General features: G+C 35.9%; 2 protein-coding genes across 2 annotated transcripts in view; one reads left to right on the top strand and one right to left on the bottom strand.

Annotated features, from left to right (window-relative positions):
* The window catches only part of PTPN13 (protein tyrosine phosphatase non-receptor type 13), a 179683-nt gene that overhangs the window by 24368 nt on the left and 134660 nt on the right, over positions 1-20655 (top strand).
* Positions 19535-20070, bottom strand: LOC102511501 (cytochrome c oxidase subunit 6A1, mitochondrial-like). The gene has a single exon (XM_032498740.1). The coding sequence runs from the start codon at positions 20060-20062 to the stop codon at positions 19796-19798; it is 267 nt and encodes an 88-aa protein (XP_032354631.1). The 5' UTR covers positions 20063-20070; the 3' UTR covers positions 19535-19795.

The following is a 20655-nucleotide window of genomic DNA, read 5'->3' as shown; positions in this document are numbered from 1 at the left end:
ATAAATTGGCTCAGTTCCATTTCAAAATGGGGAATGTTGGAAGAGAGGTTTAGTAGTTGAAATCAAGAATTCAGTTTTTGATTTGATAAATGATATGCCTGTTAGGTAGACTGAGTGTAAGATAAGGATCACTGAATTTGGCAACATGGACATTATTAGTCTGTAAGATTTTTTTCAAAGTACTAATTTTTCTATTTATTATTTGCCCTGTGATAATTAGGTCTGTGTACTATGCACTTTTCCTGTAAATGAGGATGGAGTTGTTCAGTGTGTAAATTACATCAGAAAAGTATTCAAAAAACTTTCAATTTAAGAAGGTTGAACAGATTTATCAAATTAATTTCTTTAGTCTCCGCTTAAATGATAGTAGAGAAATTAAAATGCTAAAAACTCAGTAAAAAAGTGAACAGATGAGGGTTTATCTGCTTATAGAAAAAAATCAAGCATTTTTAAATGATCATAAGGAGTAAAGTTACCTGAGGAAGCAAAGTGGAAGAAATCAAGCACAGAAAATGAACAGAATGGGATAGAAAAGGGTGGACTCATTTCGTCCCAGAGAACCCTGGAGAGGCGTCGGATTCAGAAACATTAAGTATGAAGGGGAGCAGGAGTGGAATGTGCTACTGGAACAAAGAGTGAATTGAAAGATTTAATATGTATTATTAGTGCTTCCGTGTTTTTTTTTTAAGTCTATTAAATTACTAGTATATTAAGGAATATTTAACATCAATCAGTGAAGATTCAAAGTATACACAGCGTATCTTTTTTTGTTTATGTTTTTCAAAGCATTGAACAAAAATTCAAGACACTTTGTGCATTGATCATGTCCTCCTTGTATGCTGAATCCCTATTTATGTTTCATTTTGAGGAGAAAAACCCAGATACATGTCTCACATGGCATAAGTAGGAAGGAGTGGAGGGTATTAGAGTGGAATATTAAATACGAAAGAGTCATTTTGGGGCTCTTCCTCTCCCTTTTCTTTTCCTTTGCCTCAGACACAAGGGGAAATTAGGAAGAATTACTTTTTTAGCTACATGATAATGTAAATTCAGTATAATTAAATCCACTACCTCACTCTTTTCTATGCCCCACCCCAGTTCTCTCTGTAATTCCCAGAGGGGAAACTGCTCTGCCTGAATTTAGGCCGGTTAGAAAGAGGAGAAAGTTATGCTCTGGTTTAGGGAAAAGCATCTTGTAAAAATACTGTTCCTTTTATTAGGCAGGGAAACATAAGATGTATATAAATAAACACATTTTGTGATGTAATTGGAATATTACATTTAATTGAAGTATGGTATATGTTTCATTATATCATCAATGTTGGCTGTTTAGACTTGAGGTGCCGATGTTTAGTTATGACTCATGAAATTGGGAGAAAGAGGTTCTAGGATTCCACAAATAGCCCGTAAGTGTTAATGAGCCTGTTAATTGAACCATCTTGCTAAGTCATCCATTTTTCCTCAATAGAATTTTTTTAAGCTGGTGTTTTCCTTTACTTTGTTTTTTCATTTGCATACAGCTATCATACTATTTGCCATATCCTAATGCTATTTACTTATATTTTTTAAATATCCCATTTTTATGCTTGAATTTATTTGTTTAAAATGGAAACCTTAGATCAGTATTATTTTCTTCAATGGAAAACCAGTAAAATGTTCTGTAAGTAAACGGGAAGTACAAAAGTCAGTATCATTTTGAAATATGCGAGTGTAATGATGTCATCAGGCTATAATAGAGTGGCCTGCCTGTGCAGCGGTGCCCCACGCTTAGGACATGTCTCTATTTGTTGAAAGAGGAGATGAGCAAATAAAACAAAGTAACTCGCATTAAACTGGGACTTTCTCCATGACCTAATCAGGAGTATTGAAAGAAAATTTAAACAGTAACTTGCTTATTGTGGAATTCAATTTTCTAAGATTTAGCTGCAGAAATTCTCTCTCACCACCAGCATTAGTCTTAGAAAAGCTCCACCTTAAGCCAAATGTAATAATCAAAGATGTTAGAAAAGACATTAAGAAATAAGGAAGTGTGATGTGATAGGAGTCGAATTTTGGGTCTCTTCCCACTGAAAAATCTCAGGATATGGAAGGCTTCCAGAGTGTCTCTCTTCCCTATCTGGGTTTTAATGCAGCTTCAGCATGTTTGCTTACTAAAACAGCAAGCAAAGCTTTTTCCTTTTTTAAGTCTAAATTTTCATTTGTGGTAGATATTGAAAAGATCAAAGAGCTTGAGTTTCCTTTCTTATCTGTAGGTTAAACCCATCTCAGGCTAGTGTACTTGCAAATGCAGCCTACATTCCCCTTTTCTTCGTCAAAGTTCCATCTGTGAGCTGCCAGGACTGAACTATCCAGTTTATTTTTTGTATTTCTTCATTGAAATCTCTCACTAATCTAATTCTTAATAATAATAACTAACATTTATTAAGCAATTATTGTGTGCCAGGCACTTGTTCAAAGACTGTTGCATGTTTAAACCCAGCAATCCCCATTTTTCAGATGAAGAAATTCATAGTGCATAAGTTCACATCTCAGCTCCACTATTTACTAGGTATATGGTTTTGAACAATTTATTTAATCTCTGTGCCTCAGTTCCCCATTTGTAGTATGGAATAATCATAGTATTCATGGAATAGTAACTCATAGAATTATTGAAATAATACAGTAATTTCCTGTGCTACCCAACAGAACTGTTAAAGAGCTAAGTGTCTCTTGCTTAGTATACTCAGTGTGCCATTAGCTCATTTCAAAATCCAGACAAAACTTTCTTGTTGGGTTCTTTTTGTTTTGTTTTGTTTTTGCAGTTTGGCATTGAAGGAAAAAAAGATATTCTATAACTTGCAAAGTTCTTACAACAGGACTGAGGGGAATAAAGATACTTGTCCTTCCTGTTTTGGGAGACATTGGAAGAAGTTTCCTTACTGGTTATTTTGACAAGTTGCTTTTCCTGTCAAGTTACGAGTAGAAAGAACCAAAGTTTAGTGATGATTTTCCTTATGAGTATGTAATATTTGAGATTTGAGTTGATACATATATTTATATATATATGTGTATATATATATATATATTTTTAAACAGTATCAATAATTTAGCGTCTGTTCTTAGATAAACTGTTTCACAAAATTAAGTCTCTTTAACCAAAGCCCAGTTTCAAATGAGGTTGTTTGGAAATTAAGAACTTTAAAAAGAGAAAAGAAAACTATACCCCTTGAGCCCTGTAGTGGAATGATCTAGTACAGTATTTGTGTGGTACCCCTAATTTAAAAGTTAGCTTTTTTAAAAAATGAAAATGGAACTGTTCCAGAAGAGTACTGAAAGTTGAGAACATGACCAGGCACTTCATCCATTTAGATACATGAAATCTTTTGTTTACATGAGGACTACAGAGGTGTTTTTGAGGGTGTTCCATCCGTTTAGGCTATGATGTCACTAACATTACATATGCTATAAATGACAAGCAAAAAGTGTTACACAACATATTCTTTGAATCATAATGCTCATATATACTAGATCACATTCTCCTTGAGTAATGAACACAGAACATAATTAACTCACAGCTATGCTCAGTAATCAGATGCCAGTTCTTAAGTCTTCTTTGTGCAATCCAGATTACCAAAGTGCTCGCCATCTGCAGTTACTCTTAGATATTCTCAAATAGATAAAGTCACTGCTCTGGAGGTGATTTTAGAAGTGACTATCAAGTAACTATTACTACTTTGCAGTCCCAGCTCTGTTTCCCTCTAAATACTTGAGTGTTTACAACTAAATGATGACTGCTGAAGATTGCCTCTCTTTTTGTTTAGGTATCTGTTGTCTCTGGAAACCTCTGCTGTGTTTCTTTTGAATCCTTTCCTGTTTCTCGGCTTATTAAATTCCTTACATTCAGAAGGCAGACAAAGCCTGGGCCAGGTTACTCATGTAGGGTTCACGCTACAGGCCGTGAACATAGACAGAAAGTCCTTTGTTGAGGATGTGGCCACTTTAATAATTAGTGGGTCAAAACCCCTTATATTTACAATAGACAATTGAATATTTAATGTTAAGAAATTTTAATCTATATTTTGGAGGGGGAAAAAAAGCCCTTAAATATAATCTTGACTTTACCATATAAATTTTAATTGGATTCAATTCTACCCTCGTGTCCCTAGAATTACGCCAAAATGATCCCAAAGATATAAAGCTAGTGAGCCTCTTTAGTGAAACATATGTTCACAATCCTTTATGTGCAATTCCAGAATCCAAAAAGATCTGAAAAAGGAAAAGTATTTTCATACCTTATTTAGCAGCATACCCGACCTGAGGTTTTTGGATGATGAAACCTGACTTGAACTGACTGAGACTATTTACAGTTTTTATTTATCCTATTTAGTATGAATATTAGTAAGCTTGCTGCAGAAATGTTACTGTGTTGGATTACTGAATGCTGATTCAGACCTTTGCTGGTGTTTTGTAATATACAGTGTAAGTGCGGCATTACTGGCAAGAGTTTCTCATAAGTGACTGGGCACCTGCATGTAGTAAGAGTAACATAAGAGGTAGAGGGAAGCCAGATTTTTTTTTTCTTTCTCGTTCTCTTGCTGCTGCTCCTTTGTCATTCATCTTTTTTTCCTTTCCCCTCCTTCATGCCCTTCTCTCTTTTCTCTTCTTCTTCCTAATAATCAGTAGCTATAACCCAACTAGCAATATCAGATGATCAGATGTGTTAAGAGTTCTGTCCTTAGTCCATTTTAATTGACCTTAATAAGTTGTGTAGTTCATCATTTATAGTAGAATCCGTAACATACAGAACTTTAAAGAAACACTATTCTTTCTTAAAATCGTCTCTGCTTTGTGTCTTCAAAAAGTCATTTGACTTAATATTGCAACCCAGTTATTTGCTCATTTTATTTTCTTTCTTCAAGTTGCACATTGAATAATTACCACACAGCTTAGTAAAATTCTTTTAAATTTGTCTTCAGACTGGTACAGGTTGGAAGATAGGGCCATTGCCTTATTTCATGCTCTATGGACTAGTCTGAACATAAATTATGAGTTTTGCTTTTTTTATAATTTATTTTAGCTTAGTTTTTTTCTGCTAATGTTAATAAAGACTAATTCTTCAAAAACAGATACTGTAGTTTTGCAAGAGATAATTATAGAAAGCAGAATGTAGGCTTATGGAGAGACTTTGGTAATAAATAAATACATAAAATCCTTTTAAAAGTTAGCAAATGAAGGCTAGAAAAACCATACCTATCTGCTATCCATTTAATTCATCTGTTTCTGGTGATGGGCTTCTAGGGTTTAAAATGAGAAAAAAAAATGGACTTTAAAAGTATAACCAATTTGGGTTCAACAAATCAGTGGTGTAAAATAACTAAGGAATTACTGTTTTAGATGAAAAGAGACACACAATGTGTGGACCTTGTTTAGATTCTGACTTGAACAGGTATAATTTAAAACACCAAACCAATTCTGAGATAATCAGGGATTTCTCTAAGAGGTCCGTTTGGAGCAAAGCCACTCCTACTCAGACTCCTTTTCTGATTAGTCCTCATTCCTCTGCCCTTGGGTATTTCTTCTGTCTTCACGTACTGCCTTAGGGATCACATAACATTTCAGGGCTTTAAAATACCATCTGTATACTGACAAACTCCATATATGTGTACCTCCATCTCAGAATTCTCCCATTAACTCCAGACTCATATATCCAGCTAAGTATCTCGCATCTTCACTGGAATGTCTAATCAGCACTGCAGACTTAACGTATACAAATTGAACTCTGAAACTTCTTCAAAACAAACTCCTCGCACAGCCTTCTCCATCTTGGTTAACGACAACTCTATCGTGCCCCTTTCTCAGGGCACAGAACATCCATATCAGCAAATCCTTCGGGGCGTTCCTTCAAAATATTACCAAAATTTGATCACTTCCCAGCTGTCCCACAGCTATCATCTTGGGCTAAGCTACCACCATTCCTTGCCTGGATTTTTGCCAATTGTCTCCTTGCTTCTGCCCTTGCCCTTCTGTAGTCTGTTCTCAAAACAGCAGCCAAGAGTGATCCTTTTAAAACAGCTCAGGTCGTATCTCTCAAACCCTTCCAGTGAGCTTTCCATTTCAGTGTTCATGCCAGAGTTTTTTCAGTGGCCCGGAAGACTCTATATAGTTTATCTTCCGTTTTCTCTTCCTCTCACTCAGTGTTTCTCCTTGGTGTTCTCCTGACTCAGGGCTTTTTCACTTTCTGCCCAGAATGTTCTTTCCCAGATATCTCTGCTTTGCTTACACTCCTTTAGATCTTTGTCCTAACAACAAATTCTCACCAAGGACTCTTACTTGACTATTTTATTTGAAATCTATACCCTCTAACCTCTGTGGTATTCATTAGCCCTCCTGTGGAGTTATTTTCCTCTACAGCTTTATTCTCTTCTATTTACTTATTTATTTATTGTCTCTCTCTTCTGATAGGATGTAAACTCTGTAGGACTTGGTGATTTTGTCTGGTTTTTTCACTGCCATGTCTTCAGTGTCTAAAAGGGTGTCTGGCTTAGAGTGGGTCTCAATAAATATTTGTTGATTTAATGAATAAAAATCTAGCACTTGCCAATGCCTAGAACATAACAGTTTTCATAAATATTTAAATGAATGAATGAGTGGTTAAATAATCTAGTTGATCATATCATTCTCTCCCAATCAATTTGACTCTCTTCTAGCTTTCTTTTTTTTAACTTTTTTTTTTAATTGAAGTATAGTTGATGTACAATATTTTGTAAGTTTCAGGTGTCCAACTTAATGAGTCATAATTCCTAAAAGTTATACTCTATTTACAGTTATTATAAACTATTGTTTGTAGTCCTTGTGTTGTACAACATGTACTTGTAACTTGTTTATTTTATACGTAGTAGTTTTTACCTCTTAATTTCCTACCCCTATCCTACTCTTTCCCCCTTCCCTCTCCCCACTGGTAACCACTAAGTTGTTCTCGTATTTGTGAGTCTGTTTCTTTCTGTTATATTCACTAGTTTGTTGAGGAACTAACCTCTCACTCTCGGGGCAGCTAAGAGAGAACACCTGGGGACCAGTATGCTCATTATGCATGACTCTATGGCTATATGCTGCAACTCCAGCAGTCCCTTTGCTTTGGTTTTCTAGTTTTCTATACTGAAAGGCTACCACTTAAAATAGCCGTTTATTATTAGTTAGTTCAAGAAATCAAGGATGAACATGGTAAGGAAATACTCAACTGGCTGATCTCAGGGTCAGGGAAAATCTGACATTGATTGCTCCCCTTTTAGAATTGATTAGTATGAGGATGCTCATAGGAATTGCTGGAATTGAGAGTTAAAGCTTTATCCAAAGATGTTTAGTGCGATAATTCTTTAGCATTATTGTGTATGGGAATTACCTGGAGAGCTACAGATTCCTGAATACACCCTGAAAGAAGGTCGATCTTCGCAGCATGTAAGCAAATGGACATGTGTAGCAAGCATTTTGAAACAAGTCAGAATGACTACATCACTTAACCAGTGAGCCCTTTAAGCAAGAAGTCCTCCACCTGACTTTCTTCCATCTGCACACATTCTACTTTCCCTTAGCTTCAGTGAACCTGACAAAACATCTAAAGAGTGATCAGTTCTACTTTTGTGACAGTCACAATTGGTCACCCACCTTCTCCTATACCTTCAGCCTCTTTACTGGCTCTTTCCCTCAGCATATATACAGAGTCCCTTATATACTTAAAATCAAAGCAAACATCATCCACCCTCACCTTTAAATTTGTCATCCTAACTTTACTCCTTCTGTTACCAATGAAGCTACTAGAAATTAGTCAAGAGTTACTTTGCTTTCTCTCCTACTTTACTGAAACATCTTTGGGTGAGGTTACCTGTGGCATTCAGAGAGCCAAATATATATGCTGTCATGTTGCATGACTTCTCTATGTTGTTTGAGAATGATAAAGATGGATAACAGCTAGTGATACTCCGTATCAGGTCCTGAACCAAGGATTTCATATGAATCTCATTTAATTCTTGCCAACTTTCCACAAGATAGGAACTGGTAATAAATTGCTTTGAGAAGAAAACTGAGCCTAGAAATATTAATTTGCCAAAAGTTACAAAGCTAGTGATCTGAACCCAGACAATGTGGCACAAAACTCCACGTTCTTAATCTTGTATTCTATCCATCTTCTGTTTGAAACTTCTATTTTATTCTAACATATTACAAAGATTTTCTTCTTATTTCTCTGGTTGTCTCCTTGCAGATCCCTTTATAGGCTCTTTTTCCTCCTCTAACTTTTAAATGCTAGTGTCCTCTAGATCTCTGGTACTTAACTTTTTCTTTATATGCTCTTCCTGAGTGACTTTATCCAAACCCATGATTTTGTCTACCATTTACATACTGATGATTTCCAAATCTATAGTTTAAGACCTTTATTAGTTCCCACTCTATAACTGAAATTATCCTTTAAAAATTAAAATTTGATCATTTTATGCCTCACCCTAAAATTTGTCAATGCCTCTTCACAGGTTTCAGTATAAAATTCAAACTACTTAGCAAATCACAGAAACACCCTACATGATCTGGCTCCTACTTACTGCTGTAGCCTCATCTCATCTCCCCTCCCCCTTCTCTAGATAATCTACAGAATTTGAACACTTCCTACTGTGTCATATCTCTGTCTTTAGTTTTACAGGTTATTTCCTTTGCCTGGAAGACCTTAACTCTAACTTTTGTGTCTCATCTTCATCAGCCCTCCTCCTATTTATCCATCCATATTGACCCAAAAGTCATCCGCCCCACCCCAACCTCAGAATTCTTTCTGGTATCTTTATTTATGATATCTTTATTTCTGATCTGATTGAATGCTCATTTGGAATCCCATGGGATAATGAGCCATAACGTATGCCACAATGTATTACAACCATTGATTTGTTCCTTTACCTACAAATGTTGAGGGGTTTTTTAGATTTTGTTTTTTTAACGCCAGACATCATACCTTACTCAGTTTTTTTGTTTGTTTTTTGGGAACTCAGTGTAAAACTTACTATATAAGAAATAGTCAATAAATGAATTTATGGGTAAGTTTGGAGTTTATTTGGTAATCCGTAGGGACTTAGTGGAGCTTTATGAGGAGACTAATGATCTGATGACAGCTCTGCTTTAGAATCTTTGATTTAGAAATGTGAAGTAGATAGGGTGTAGTTTATTTGAAATTAATTTTTTTAGTGAGACTTAAGTATATAAATCAAGAAGCCAAGGTATAAGTATGTTACAGTTCTAATGGTAACTGTTAAATTGTCACCCCAAAACTTATAACCCCCAGTACTTCAAAATGTAACTGGATTTTGAGATAGGGTCTTTAAAGACAAAATTAATTTAAAACTAGGTTTGGGACCCTAATGCAATAAGACTGGTGTCCTTATAAGAAGAGATTAGGACCCAGACAACACAGAGAAGAGACTATGTGTAAACAGAGGGAGAAGACAGACATCTACAGTCCGAAGAGAGAGACCACAGGAGAAATGAGCCTGCCAGCACCTTGATTTTGGACTTGTAGCCTCCAGAATTGGTGAGAAAATTAATTTCCATCATTGAAGCTACCCAATCTATAGTGTTTGTTATGGCAACTCTAGTAAACTAATACAGTAACTAAATAGAAATTTAATGTTCAACCTCATTAGTAATTATAAAAATGTAAATTAAAACTATAATATGAAACCATTTTCATACTACCAGTTTGATATAAAAAAACTCCGTCAATACCTAGTATTGGGTTTTGATATAGCGAGGTCTTTTATGCTACTTGTTAGAGTATAATCACTTTGTATACATTGGTATAATCACTTTGAAAAGCAACTTGGCTTTATCCAAATGACAGGGATGTGCATACCATATGACCTAGAATTTCTACTCAGCTGTTATGCATATGGGTACAGAAATGTTCAAAGCAACATTATTAGCAAAAAAAAGAAAGAAAGAAAGAAACCAAATTACAGTGGAATCCTAATCAGTAGTGAAAGTAAATATGCAACACAAATGAACATAGATAAATCTTACAAAATAATTTGGAGTGAAGAAAGAAAGTCACAGATTTGTATTTAAAGAATAATTACTATTTTTTAAACTCAAAAGTATGTATATATACAAAATGAGAGGAAAGAATAGATAGTGGAAAATGATACTTGAAAGAAAGATTAATTTGAGAGAGATTAAGAATGAATAAGCAGCAGTTCTCAGTGACAAGACTAAGGTGAAAGGAAAAAAAGTCAAAGAAGAGGGACTTGAGCCTGGTAGCTAGAGGAATAGCTGTTCCATTAATCTGCTTGGAATAGTGAGAGTGACTAATTTGGAGGAAAAGATTGTTTGGAGTTTTAGATGCACTGAATTTGATACAAGAAGGCAGTATCTATTCAGACAAAAATGTACAGTACATAGTTAAATTTGAAAAATCTAGAATTAGGAACAAGGATATCTTAAGGCTGGAGAGAGATTTAGGAATAATCTCCCCTAAGGGGATTAGGTGAAGACTTGGCAGCGGACGCATTCTCCAGTAAAACTGGACATAGAGAACACTACTAGCTTTATGAGAACAGGTAGAGATTATATGAGCAAAAAATAATTTTGGCATTGATTAGACTTAAAAGAGATGATGTGATGTAATCAGAAACCAATGTCAGCATTTTGACAAGTGAATTTTTAGATGAATACATTGTTCCCATTCTAATCTGTAATATATTAATATTCAATTTGAATAATTTATGCAAAGTGATTTTGCCATTATTTGTCTGTAAGCCAGAATTCCTTAATCTTCTCATGTGAAAAGGGCTCCATTGCTTTTGCATATTAGTCATTCTTATTTATGACAGTTGCACAAGACTACTGTGTAGTTAATTGAAATAAAAATTAGACATGAAAACTACACCTTGAGAAATGCATCTTTGTAGAGTGAGTTGGATTGCCACAAAGTAAGGGAGTAGCCCACACCACATGGTTTGAGATTGGATTCATGAGTTCTTGCAAGTCATGTCATTATTTAAATTACAAGCAATCATCTAGTTTAGTTGTCACAGTTATATTTGATAAAATAAAAATGGCATAATGAAGAGCAGTATTCAGTATGAGTACCTCTTGTGTCACTGTTTAGTGTTTTAAATTTGGGTTTTAGATTTATTGAATTTAGATAGAAAACTTAGATATTTTATAGATTGAAATGTTGTATAAAACATTTCAAACTGGAGATTGGTAATTTCAAAATCCTTTTTAGAATGGAGCAGTTTGAGAAGAATTTTGATTGTCTCCAACTACCAAGTTGAAATTACTCTTGTAGTCACTGGAGTATGCATGGGTTTACTATGCTTCATCTGTGACTTGGGAAGTTATTTGCACTTTATCTGGAGTCAAAGTTGATTTGTCCACCGTGATGCAGAGTGATACATGCTACTTTATTTTACTACGGTATAAATTTACCCCAAACTTTTTAGATTTAGTCGATTTGTAAGGAAGGACAAGAGACAGACATCACTTTCACCTTCAGCATTCAAGCTTTTAGTATTTGTGGAGTAGGTAGTGTTTGTTGCCTTCTGCCTTCTGACACCGCTGATAGCTGGCTTCTTGCTTCTCAGTGAGATCACAACTACAGAAGTATGCCGTGATCTTGCGAATGCTGCGAGGTGGGAAATCGGGAGAGCAGCAGGAGCCTCTTCAACAGACTGTCACTGCTTGTCCTGCTTATGTTAGCTAACTTCACTTCTGGATCAAGTGAGCTCTGGTCAATCTTTCTGGACCATCTAACATTACATCCTGAACAGAGTATGATAAGAGGCACCTCAGTGCAGATTGCTTTGTCAATTAAAGAATGAGGTAATAGGCTTGGAAAAAGCTTGGTATCTAGATTAATTTACTCAGAATGTTCCCTCTCTTGTGAGTACCATTTTAATGGCCTGAAAGCATTATCCAGACAACTTCTGAAGTGTAATAAGGGGACTGACTTTATTTACATTTTCTTCAAAATCTATATACCCTGGTTGCATTGGTTTTCTATTGTTGTATAACAGACTACCACAAGGTCAGTAGCTTCAAACAACACATTTATTATCTTACAGTTCCCATGGGTCAGGAGTCCAAGTACAGGTTAACTGGGTCCTCTGCTTAGGGTCACACGAGGCTGAAATCTTATCTGACGCTTGAGGATCTTCTCAGCTCACTAGTTGTTGGCAGGATTCAGTTCCTTGCAGCTATAGGTGTAAATTCATTATTTTCTCACTAGCTGTCAGCCATGGTCTGCTCTCAGCCCATCAGGTCCTTGCCAGGTGGCCCCCTCTGTAGGCAGCTTACAATACAGTTGTCATCAAGGCCAGCAGGAGGGAGCTCCCTGTCTTGGAATCTTTTTCCAGTCTGCTCCAACAAAGTCTTCTACAACATAACCTAATCAAGTGAGCCACTGCCACCTGATATTTATAGGTCCCATCCATCCTCATGGGAGGAAGATTATACAGGCAGGTATACCAGGGGGGCCAGAATTTGGGGGGCCATCTTAGACTTCTGCCTACCATAGTCTTCCCTCTGGCCCTCAGTTATTCATGCCCTCCGACCCCATACACACATCACAAGCAAAATACATCCCCTCCCACTGTTCTAGGGTTCTCATCCTATTAAAGCATCAGCTCAAAGTCCAGAAGCTCATCCAAATCATCTAAATTAAGTATAAATGAGGCTCCTGTGTGTCATTTATCTAAGAACCTGTAAAACTAGAGACTGCCCCAACATTCCCAGTGTGAAATGGTCGGAGAGGCATGGGATAACTATTGTAGACATTCGGATTCAAAGCGGGGCAAGGCAGAGTGGAAAGTGGAAAAGGAATCACTGATCCATCACAGTTCAGGCCCTCTGCCATGTGCACTGTCTGTTGGTAGAATTCAGTGCCTTGTGGTTGTAGGACCATTTTCTTGCTGGTTGTTGGCTGGGGTACACCATCAGCTCCTAGAGGCCACCCTCAGGTCCTTGTCACATAACCCCTACCTAGGCAGTTCACAACATGAAAGGAGTGTTGAGGTAGACTCAGAATTCTGCCTGCCACATTAATTTGTTTATTGCAGTATAAAGGACAAATACGAATTTTTTCTTGGTCTTTTGTGCTTTATACATATTTATTTCCTTTAGTGACTTACTCTGAGACATTTTAAGTCCACATTTTTTGAGGAGGACCAGCGAGCAGGTTTCTAAAGCAATGATCTGAACAAAAGTCAGTGGGTGGGTAAGAGGGGTGATGTAAAAAAAAACAATACTCAAAACCAAAGTTCTTACCATTACATTATTTTCTGTTGGTACCTCCCATTTGGTGAGGAGAAGTATAAAATATGTGGAATCAGGGATTTCCCCCTCCATTTTACTCTTCTCCTAAGTTTAAATAATACATTTAAAGAGGCTGAAAAATTCCAGAAGTTTTCTTCTGGTTTTTTGAAGCTGTCCTTTGAAAAACAGGGAACAGGCATATATGATTTCTATTTAGATAAGCAGTTGACATGAGCCAGAGGCCCAGAAAGGCAGTTTAGCTTGCGTTTGTTTTAGTTTCTCTTCTCTCACTGGGAAAGTATAATGGAAAAGTTGACAAATACTAAGCATTGCTCCAACGTCAATAAAAATGTTTGGACACATGCTGTTTTCTACCTTGAGACGATGTCCAATTAAAACTTATCTACTTTTATCTCTTTTTCTCCTTAAAATCCCAATTCTTTCTTAGGCTTTCCTGAGTATATTAGGCAACAATATTTTTTCTCTACTACCTGATTATACTTACCCTCTGATGGAAAGAAATATTAGTGTATTTTATTACTTGTTTGTAGGGAGATTAGCTTTTAGTCTTTTAAAGCTTAATAGTGCTTTTTATTCTTTCTACTTTGTATACTTGTGTCTTGGTGTTGACTGTTTCTAGATCGACAGTTAAAAGGTAGAAATAATTTCACATTATTTAAAATTTCGGGTTCAAATGCTTTAGGAAATTAGAAGTTGAAAGAAAAACAAGAGATTGTTCTCTTGAATAATGATTTTTTTTTTAAAGATTGTGTTATCAATCCATAAATTCTAACTTTAATAATGTAAGTTACATGGCATCTTAGATATGCTTTGGCTCTCTAAGAAGGGAAGATCTCAGACCTTAGCCATGGATTTTGATCTCTTTAGTCTTACAAATTTCTTTTTAATGGGAGAAGTTAGACTTTTTTAAAGCATGTATTACCTGATGTTAGGGTTTGGTTTCTTCTGACTTAAAAAAAAAAAAATTAGATAGCTTCACAAGACAAAGAAAATGAATGCTGTTCTGGCTTTGGTTAGGTTTAGTTTGTTTTCTTCTCTTTTTAACAGCCTTATTGAGGCATATAATTCATGTATAATAAGCTACAAATATTTAAAGTGTACAATTTGATGAGTTTTGACATATGTATGCACTTGTGAACCATCATCAGTCAAGATAATGAACATATCCATCATCTCCAAATATTTTCTCATGCCCTTTTGTAATCAATCCCACATGCCCTTCCATAGGGCAGTGCTATCCACAGGCAGCTGAGCTGTTTTATGTAGCTATAGTTTGCATTTTCTATAATTTTGTATAAATGTAGTCATAACACATGTACTCTTTTTTTTTGGTTTAGCTTCCTTTACTCAGCATAATTTTGAGATTCATACTGTTGCATATATCAATAATTATTGATTATTAATATTCCCTTTTTATTGCTAATTAATATTCCATTGCTAATTAATATTCCAATATTCCAGATTTAGAATATACTAAAATCTGTTTATCCATTCGCTTGTTGGTAGACATTTGCGTATTTCCAGTTTTGGGCTGTTACAAATAAAGCTGTTACAAGCATTTGTGGACAAGTCTTTGTGTAGATATATGCTTTAATTTCTTTTGCGTAAATACTTAGGAGTGAAATGGCTAGGTCGTGTGGTGGACTTACATTTAATTTAAAGAAACTGGTACTATTTTACATCCGCACTAGTAATGTATGAGAGTTCCAGTTCTTCCACATCCTTGGCTATACTTAACATGGTCAGTCTTTTTCATTTTAGTAATTCTGATAGCTGTGTGGCAGTATCTCATTGTTTTTATTTCTATTTTGTCCTAATGACTATTGAACTTGAGCATCTTCTCATGGGCTCATTTGCCATCCATATATTTTCTTTTGCTCATTTGATAAGAAAAAAATTGCATTGTTTGTTTTCATATTATTGAGTTTGGATATAATCTGGACATAAATATATTATATATATTTATATTCTGGACATAAATCCTTGATCAGTTATGTGATCTATAAGTATTTTCCTTTTATAGCTTTTCTTTTTATTCTTTTAACAGTTCTTTTCAAAGAGCAGAGGTTTTAATTTTGATGAAATCTAATCATTTTTTAAATTTTATGGTTCACACATTTGATGTTGTATCTAAGAAAAATTTGACCCAAGATCACAATGATTTTCTCCTAACTTTTAAAAAATGGCCTCCAAGATATTATTGTACACAGAAAAGCTTATTGAAAATTATCTTTAAATGAATATTCTTAGTAAATTACAAATTCTGAAACCTTGTTCTTAAGTTTCTAAGGTCACTTATTTTACTCGTAGAAAATTTTAATAATCACTTTTAAGGGGACTTCTGATTGGGTGTATAATCCCATTTTCAGACTTTGTTAATTAAAACCCTTTAACTGTTTTAAACTACATTCATACAATTAAAAGTTGATTTCCAAAAGTATTTCAGTTGTCAGACTAACCAAAAAAAACCAATTTTTTTTCTGAGTAATTAAATAAGTCTCTAATGAAAATTTATTAGTATGCTAAGACTGAAGTTCTCTTATATATTACAGTGGTATTTTATACAAGCCTGAACTCTAATTTTCTCAATTACATTACTTAAATTGGGATCACAAGGCAAATCTGTTATTCTAACTGACCTATTTCTCTTAAACATTATAAACAGCTAAAATACCAACTATGTACAGATTCTTTAATTTTAAAAAATACTAAGATATGGACTTGCCTCTCTTAATCTTTTATAAAATTCATTGTAAATCTTTCTGGGTTAAAGATGTTTATAATTTGAGAGCTTGCTTTCTCAACTCACTATAATTTTTTTTTTAACTCACTATAATTTTTTAATGACCAGAGAAGTCCTTAGCCAGGCTGATAAGTGTGTGTTTGCCCCGAGCTAGTGGCACACACAGAGCTCTATTTTATAGTTGCTTTGTTCTTGAAACAGGGTATTCTCATAGTCCTATTTCTTTAGAGTCTGTATAAAACATTTCTAGTCTACCCCCAGACAGGTTGTCATATCACTTGATTGGATTCAGTTAATCTGTTTACTATTTCATTCTTTTTGGAATCCCGTTTATGTACTTCCTATTTTCAAGTGACACAAATCCTTCAGGATTAAAGTGACATCTGTTAGAATCTTTTTGTGGCTTTATCTGACTCTGTGGGCACAGTTTTGAGGTCATGACGATAATACCTGTATTAACCAAAAACGTAATAATGATTCTGATTCTGTCATGTAATTATTCTTATTCAAAAGTCTTTCCAAAAATTTAGTTATCATGTAGCCTACCACTTTCAAGGAAATAAAAGTGAATAATATGGTTATGTTTATTGTAAAGCAGGACCTTTTTGATAGTAAGATAATGCCAGTCATACATCTATACCCCAAGTTATCTAGTACTGCGTTTCCTCTAAAGGAAACAATTGAAGTAATAAACTCTTAAGAATTTTCATAACTGTTTCCTTCATCTATTAGTTGACTTTAAGCTTTTCTCCCTCCTTTTTCTTATTGTTGCATCCTTCTTCCACTTCTGCATTTCTGTCATTCCTTGTTTTCTCTTTCCTTTCAGAGCTACTGATCTGGAGAGCTGTAGTAAAGGTGAATAAAAATAACAGAGAGGATGATGATAGGCAGTCACCAGATGTGGTGGTGGTAGACAGTTTATAAGCTATAGTTATGTTGTTGTTTATTTGTTTGATTTTTAGAAAGCTGTTTTAATGTTACATTGTCTTGAGATTGGGTGATAGGAGGGTTGAGGCAGTTTTTTAAAATCTTAAACCTCTCTTCTAGCAAAGTTATGAATTTAAAATGCCAAATCTATTCTGTTTTGCTGGATGATATTGCTTTAAAAAAAAACAAACGTTTTCTTCTGTGTTTGCATGATCTAACCAGTTCCCACAAGAGATACATAGAGATCCTACTGAATAGGCAAAAAAAAATTTTAATAAACATTAATAGAGGATTAATAAAATACAATTCAGACCTGATTGAATCAAGTAATAGAGGGATCATTCGTCATTTTTGTAGACAGAAAAATCAAGCACTGAAAAAAAAATCTGTTGTGTTGAGAAGTTACTTTTACCTTTTCATTTTCTTATTTATAGGAAAATTTTTATTTAAAAATCAGTCTTTTAAGAATTCAGAAAAAACAGTATCTCAAGATTTAACACTTTGTATGTGGGTGATGTATATCATTTGTTTTACAACAGAATACATAAGGCATAATTATAAGCAACTTATTTTACCCTTCACTTTTCTTTCTTTCTGCCCTCCCTCCTTTTTCTCTCTTTTTCCTTCTTTCTCCTTCATGAGAGGAACGTAGTCTCTTGCCTCTATATGAAAACTCAAGTCCATAATTGTCTTCTTACCCTTTGATAATAATAGCTACAGTTACTCGAGTTAAAAATACAGTGTCAGTTCCATAATTTAAAGTGCCTACTTGGTAGGTACATTAAGCAACATTTCAATCTTGATTTAAAGCTAACACTGTTCCCTCCCCCATCTAGGAACAGCTCTAAGCAGAAGGCAATGGGGTTGGCTTCTCTTTCTGTTGCTCATCTCCCTCCATCCATTTGCAAGTTGCTGTTTCCGACCCCCTCAGGATTTAAACTGGGGACAGGAAGAAAGGTAGAGAGACAGTCTTTCGCCTGACTCCTGTTACAAAATGGCTTCACTGCCTTTGAATTTGTTACGTGCTTAAGGCTGACTCGTTCTCTTATGTATACTTTTGTGGGTTCTTCAGAGTTCTTCACTGGAATTATGCTTCCTGTGACACCTCAAAGCATTCCTTCTGCCAGCCAATACCTAATTCCTCTTCCTCCTCTTCTTCCCCCCTCCCATACTTCCTCCTGTCCCCCTCCTCTCTCCTCACTTCCTCCTCCTCCTGGTAGTACCCTGGGAGCCTCTGGTAGTAGTCTGGGTAGAGTTCTTTTTTTTTTAATGGCTTTATTGAGGTATCAATGACATACCATCAATTCACCCTTTTAAAATAAACCTTCAGTGGTTTGTGGTATAGGCACAGAGTTCTAAAGCCATTAGCACAAACTAAATCTGGGGACATTTTCATCATCTGGGTAGAATTTCATTAGCTACCAGGCTGTGTGGCCCTGCTTCTTGCCCACCTCCTCTGCCGCTGCCACCCAACTAATGGAAGAGTAGCCAGCTCCCAGTACAGCACACCCCCTCACTCCAGCTCTGTGTGCCCTCTGCTCCCTCTGGCTGCTGCCTCAGAGCCATAGCCAAAGCCTTTGACCCCTGAAGTATCAGGCTCCAGTCTGTGGTGTCCTCCCCAACTCCAGGGAACACGCCAGGCACTCCAAGGGGTCCCACTGAAGCCTCTTTCACTGGCTTGAGGTCTAGCAGAGGCTCCTTCCCACACTCCTGCTTTGGGGGAGGCATGAAAATCAGTACAACTCTCTTCAAAGAAATTCTCCTTATGCAATTTTCTCTCTACTCTGTAAACCCTGTATGTAGGCTCTAGAGCTAACTAACCGGTTCTCATCCGTATTTGGAAATCTGCTAGAGTAGTCTTTCTCACAGGTCACGTTGGTATCTGATTGTTTCTGTTGAAACTTCCAATTTAATATAGTGTTTTATGTAGGCAATTACTCAGATATCTCTTAGACAGGAGTGAAGCTTCCAATTTTTCCCTTTAATAACTGTGCTATTACTACGCTATTGTATAATAAAATACATGAGAAACCTAAAGAGTTGGTGGGGGCAGCGAGGGGTCTAAATAAATAATCCCTTCTTGTACAAGTTAAATAAAACCCTTTTGGCTTTTTCAAAGCAATATCTTCTATCTTCCCTTTTAAGTACCAGATTGCACATTTAAGTAGACACCCCTCAAGGCAGACTCTAAGAATAAAATGCTATAGTAAACATCTGAAAAAGAAAGTAACAGGGCAAGCCTGGCCTCATCTGTAGAGCTATAGTTGCTTTTTTTTTTTCCATCTGGGTTAAAGGATCATAAATATAAATTAAAAGAAAATATTAGCTTTTCTTGTTAGCTGAGTAAACAAATTCAACTTTCATCTGAAACAGATGTTTTTATAGGTTGATTTTAAAATTTAATGAAGGATATAATTACAGAACATAAGTATTTAACATTTTCTGCTCCCTTTAGTTTCTTTTCCAAACCCATCTGCTTCTGTCTATCAAGATATACATTATGCTTAAATTGGTTTGATTAGAGTAGAAACCTTAGTGATCACTAGAGAGAGCAATTTTCTTTTCTTTTTTCTTTTCTTTTTTTTTTTTTTTTTTCATGACTAAGTTATTTATTTAAGCCATCTCCTGCTATAAGCAAAGGGACGGAAGATCAGTATAATGGTCATCACTGGATACAAGGTGAGCTTAAGGTCCCATACACTTTTCTGGTCCATGTGTGCAGAGTAATGATCCAAACCAGTGCTGTGGTCCCCACTGGGTAGTGGTCCCGGTTCTCTTCATTCATCTTCATAGCCAGTTGGAAGCGGATTCACATGAGGGTTATGGAATAGGGTATGGTTAACCATCTCCCCAGGGAAAGGGCTTGGACCTGACGCGGAGATGGGGGTAAGCGATGAACTCGGGCCTCTCCTCCTCTTCGTGGTGCGACTTCAGGAAGACGTTCAGCATGCTCACTCCGACCCCGGGGAGCGCCACGAAGTAGGTGAGGGCCTTCCACATGCGAGCTGAGCCCTCCTCGCCGTGGGCCCCACTCGACATAGGCCGCCGCAGTTGCAGCCGGGAACGACCTAGCAGGCCAGAAACCCGGGACGCAACCGCCGCCATCTTCGACCTGGATCGCAATTTTCTTTTCAATGAGTGTCAATTTAGGAAAATTGATACAGAAGGATTTTGACTAGCTGTGTTTTCCTCTTCGAAAATGAAAATAGGATTATTGAGCCCCATAGAAAATCTTAAATTTTATCAGTATATCACCTACTTAATTGAATGCCTTTGAAAAAATTGACCCTCCCAAAATGTCACCACCGAGGCATCTTTTTTATTTTTTTATTAATTCAACTTCTGTAGTCTTAGATTACAAAGTACGTTTATAGCATAACTTCTTTCCTTGTTATAGCTACCTCAAAATGGCATTGTTATTACTATTATTATTCCGATGTCAAAGATGGGAAGCTGAAATTTAGAGGTGAAATGACTTTCCTAGGGGAAAAGGGGAAGTTGGCAGCAAAGCTGGGTTTAGAAATAGCTAAGTCCATTCAGTGCACAGTTCATATTTATATATATTAGAGATACAGAAAACAACTAGTAAATGGAAAAAACGTGTTGCATCTTATTCCCAACTTCCCCAACCATGGCTGTAGGGTCTTCTCTCTACTCCTCTCTACTCTTTTTACCTGGGATAAATAGAATTAAACCTG

This window comes from Camelus ferus, chromosome 2 (genome assembly GCF_009834535.1).
Source record: "Camelus ferus isolate YT-003-E chromosome 2, BCGSAC_Cfer_1.0, whole genome shotgun sequence".
In the NCBI taxonomy this organism is placed as follows: Eukaryota; Metazoa; Chordata; class Mammalia; order Artiodactyla; family Camelidae; genus Camelus; species Camelus ferus.
The sequence above is the reverse complement of the archived record's forward strand: the minus strand, read 5'-3'. Positions and strand labels throughout refer to the sequence as shown.

Bases quoted from the DNA above. Each gene is read 5' to 3' on its own strand.
- LOC102511501 (XM_032498740.1), bottom strand. From the start codon at position 20,062: ATGGCGGCGGTTGCGTCCCGGGTTTCTGGCCTGCTAGGTCGTTCCCGG.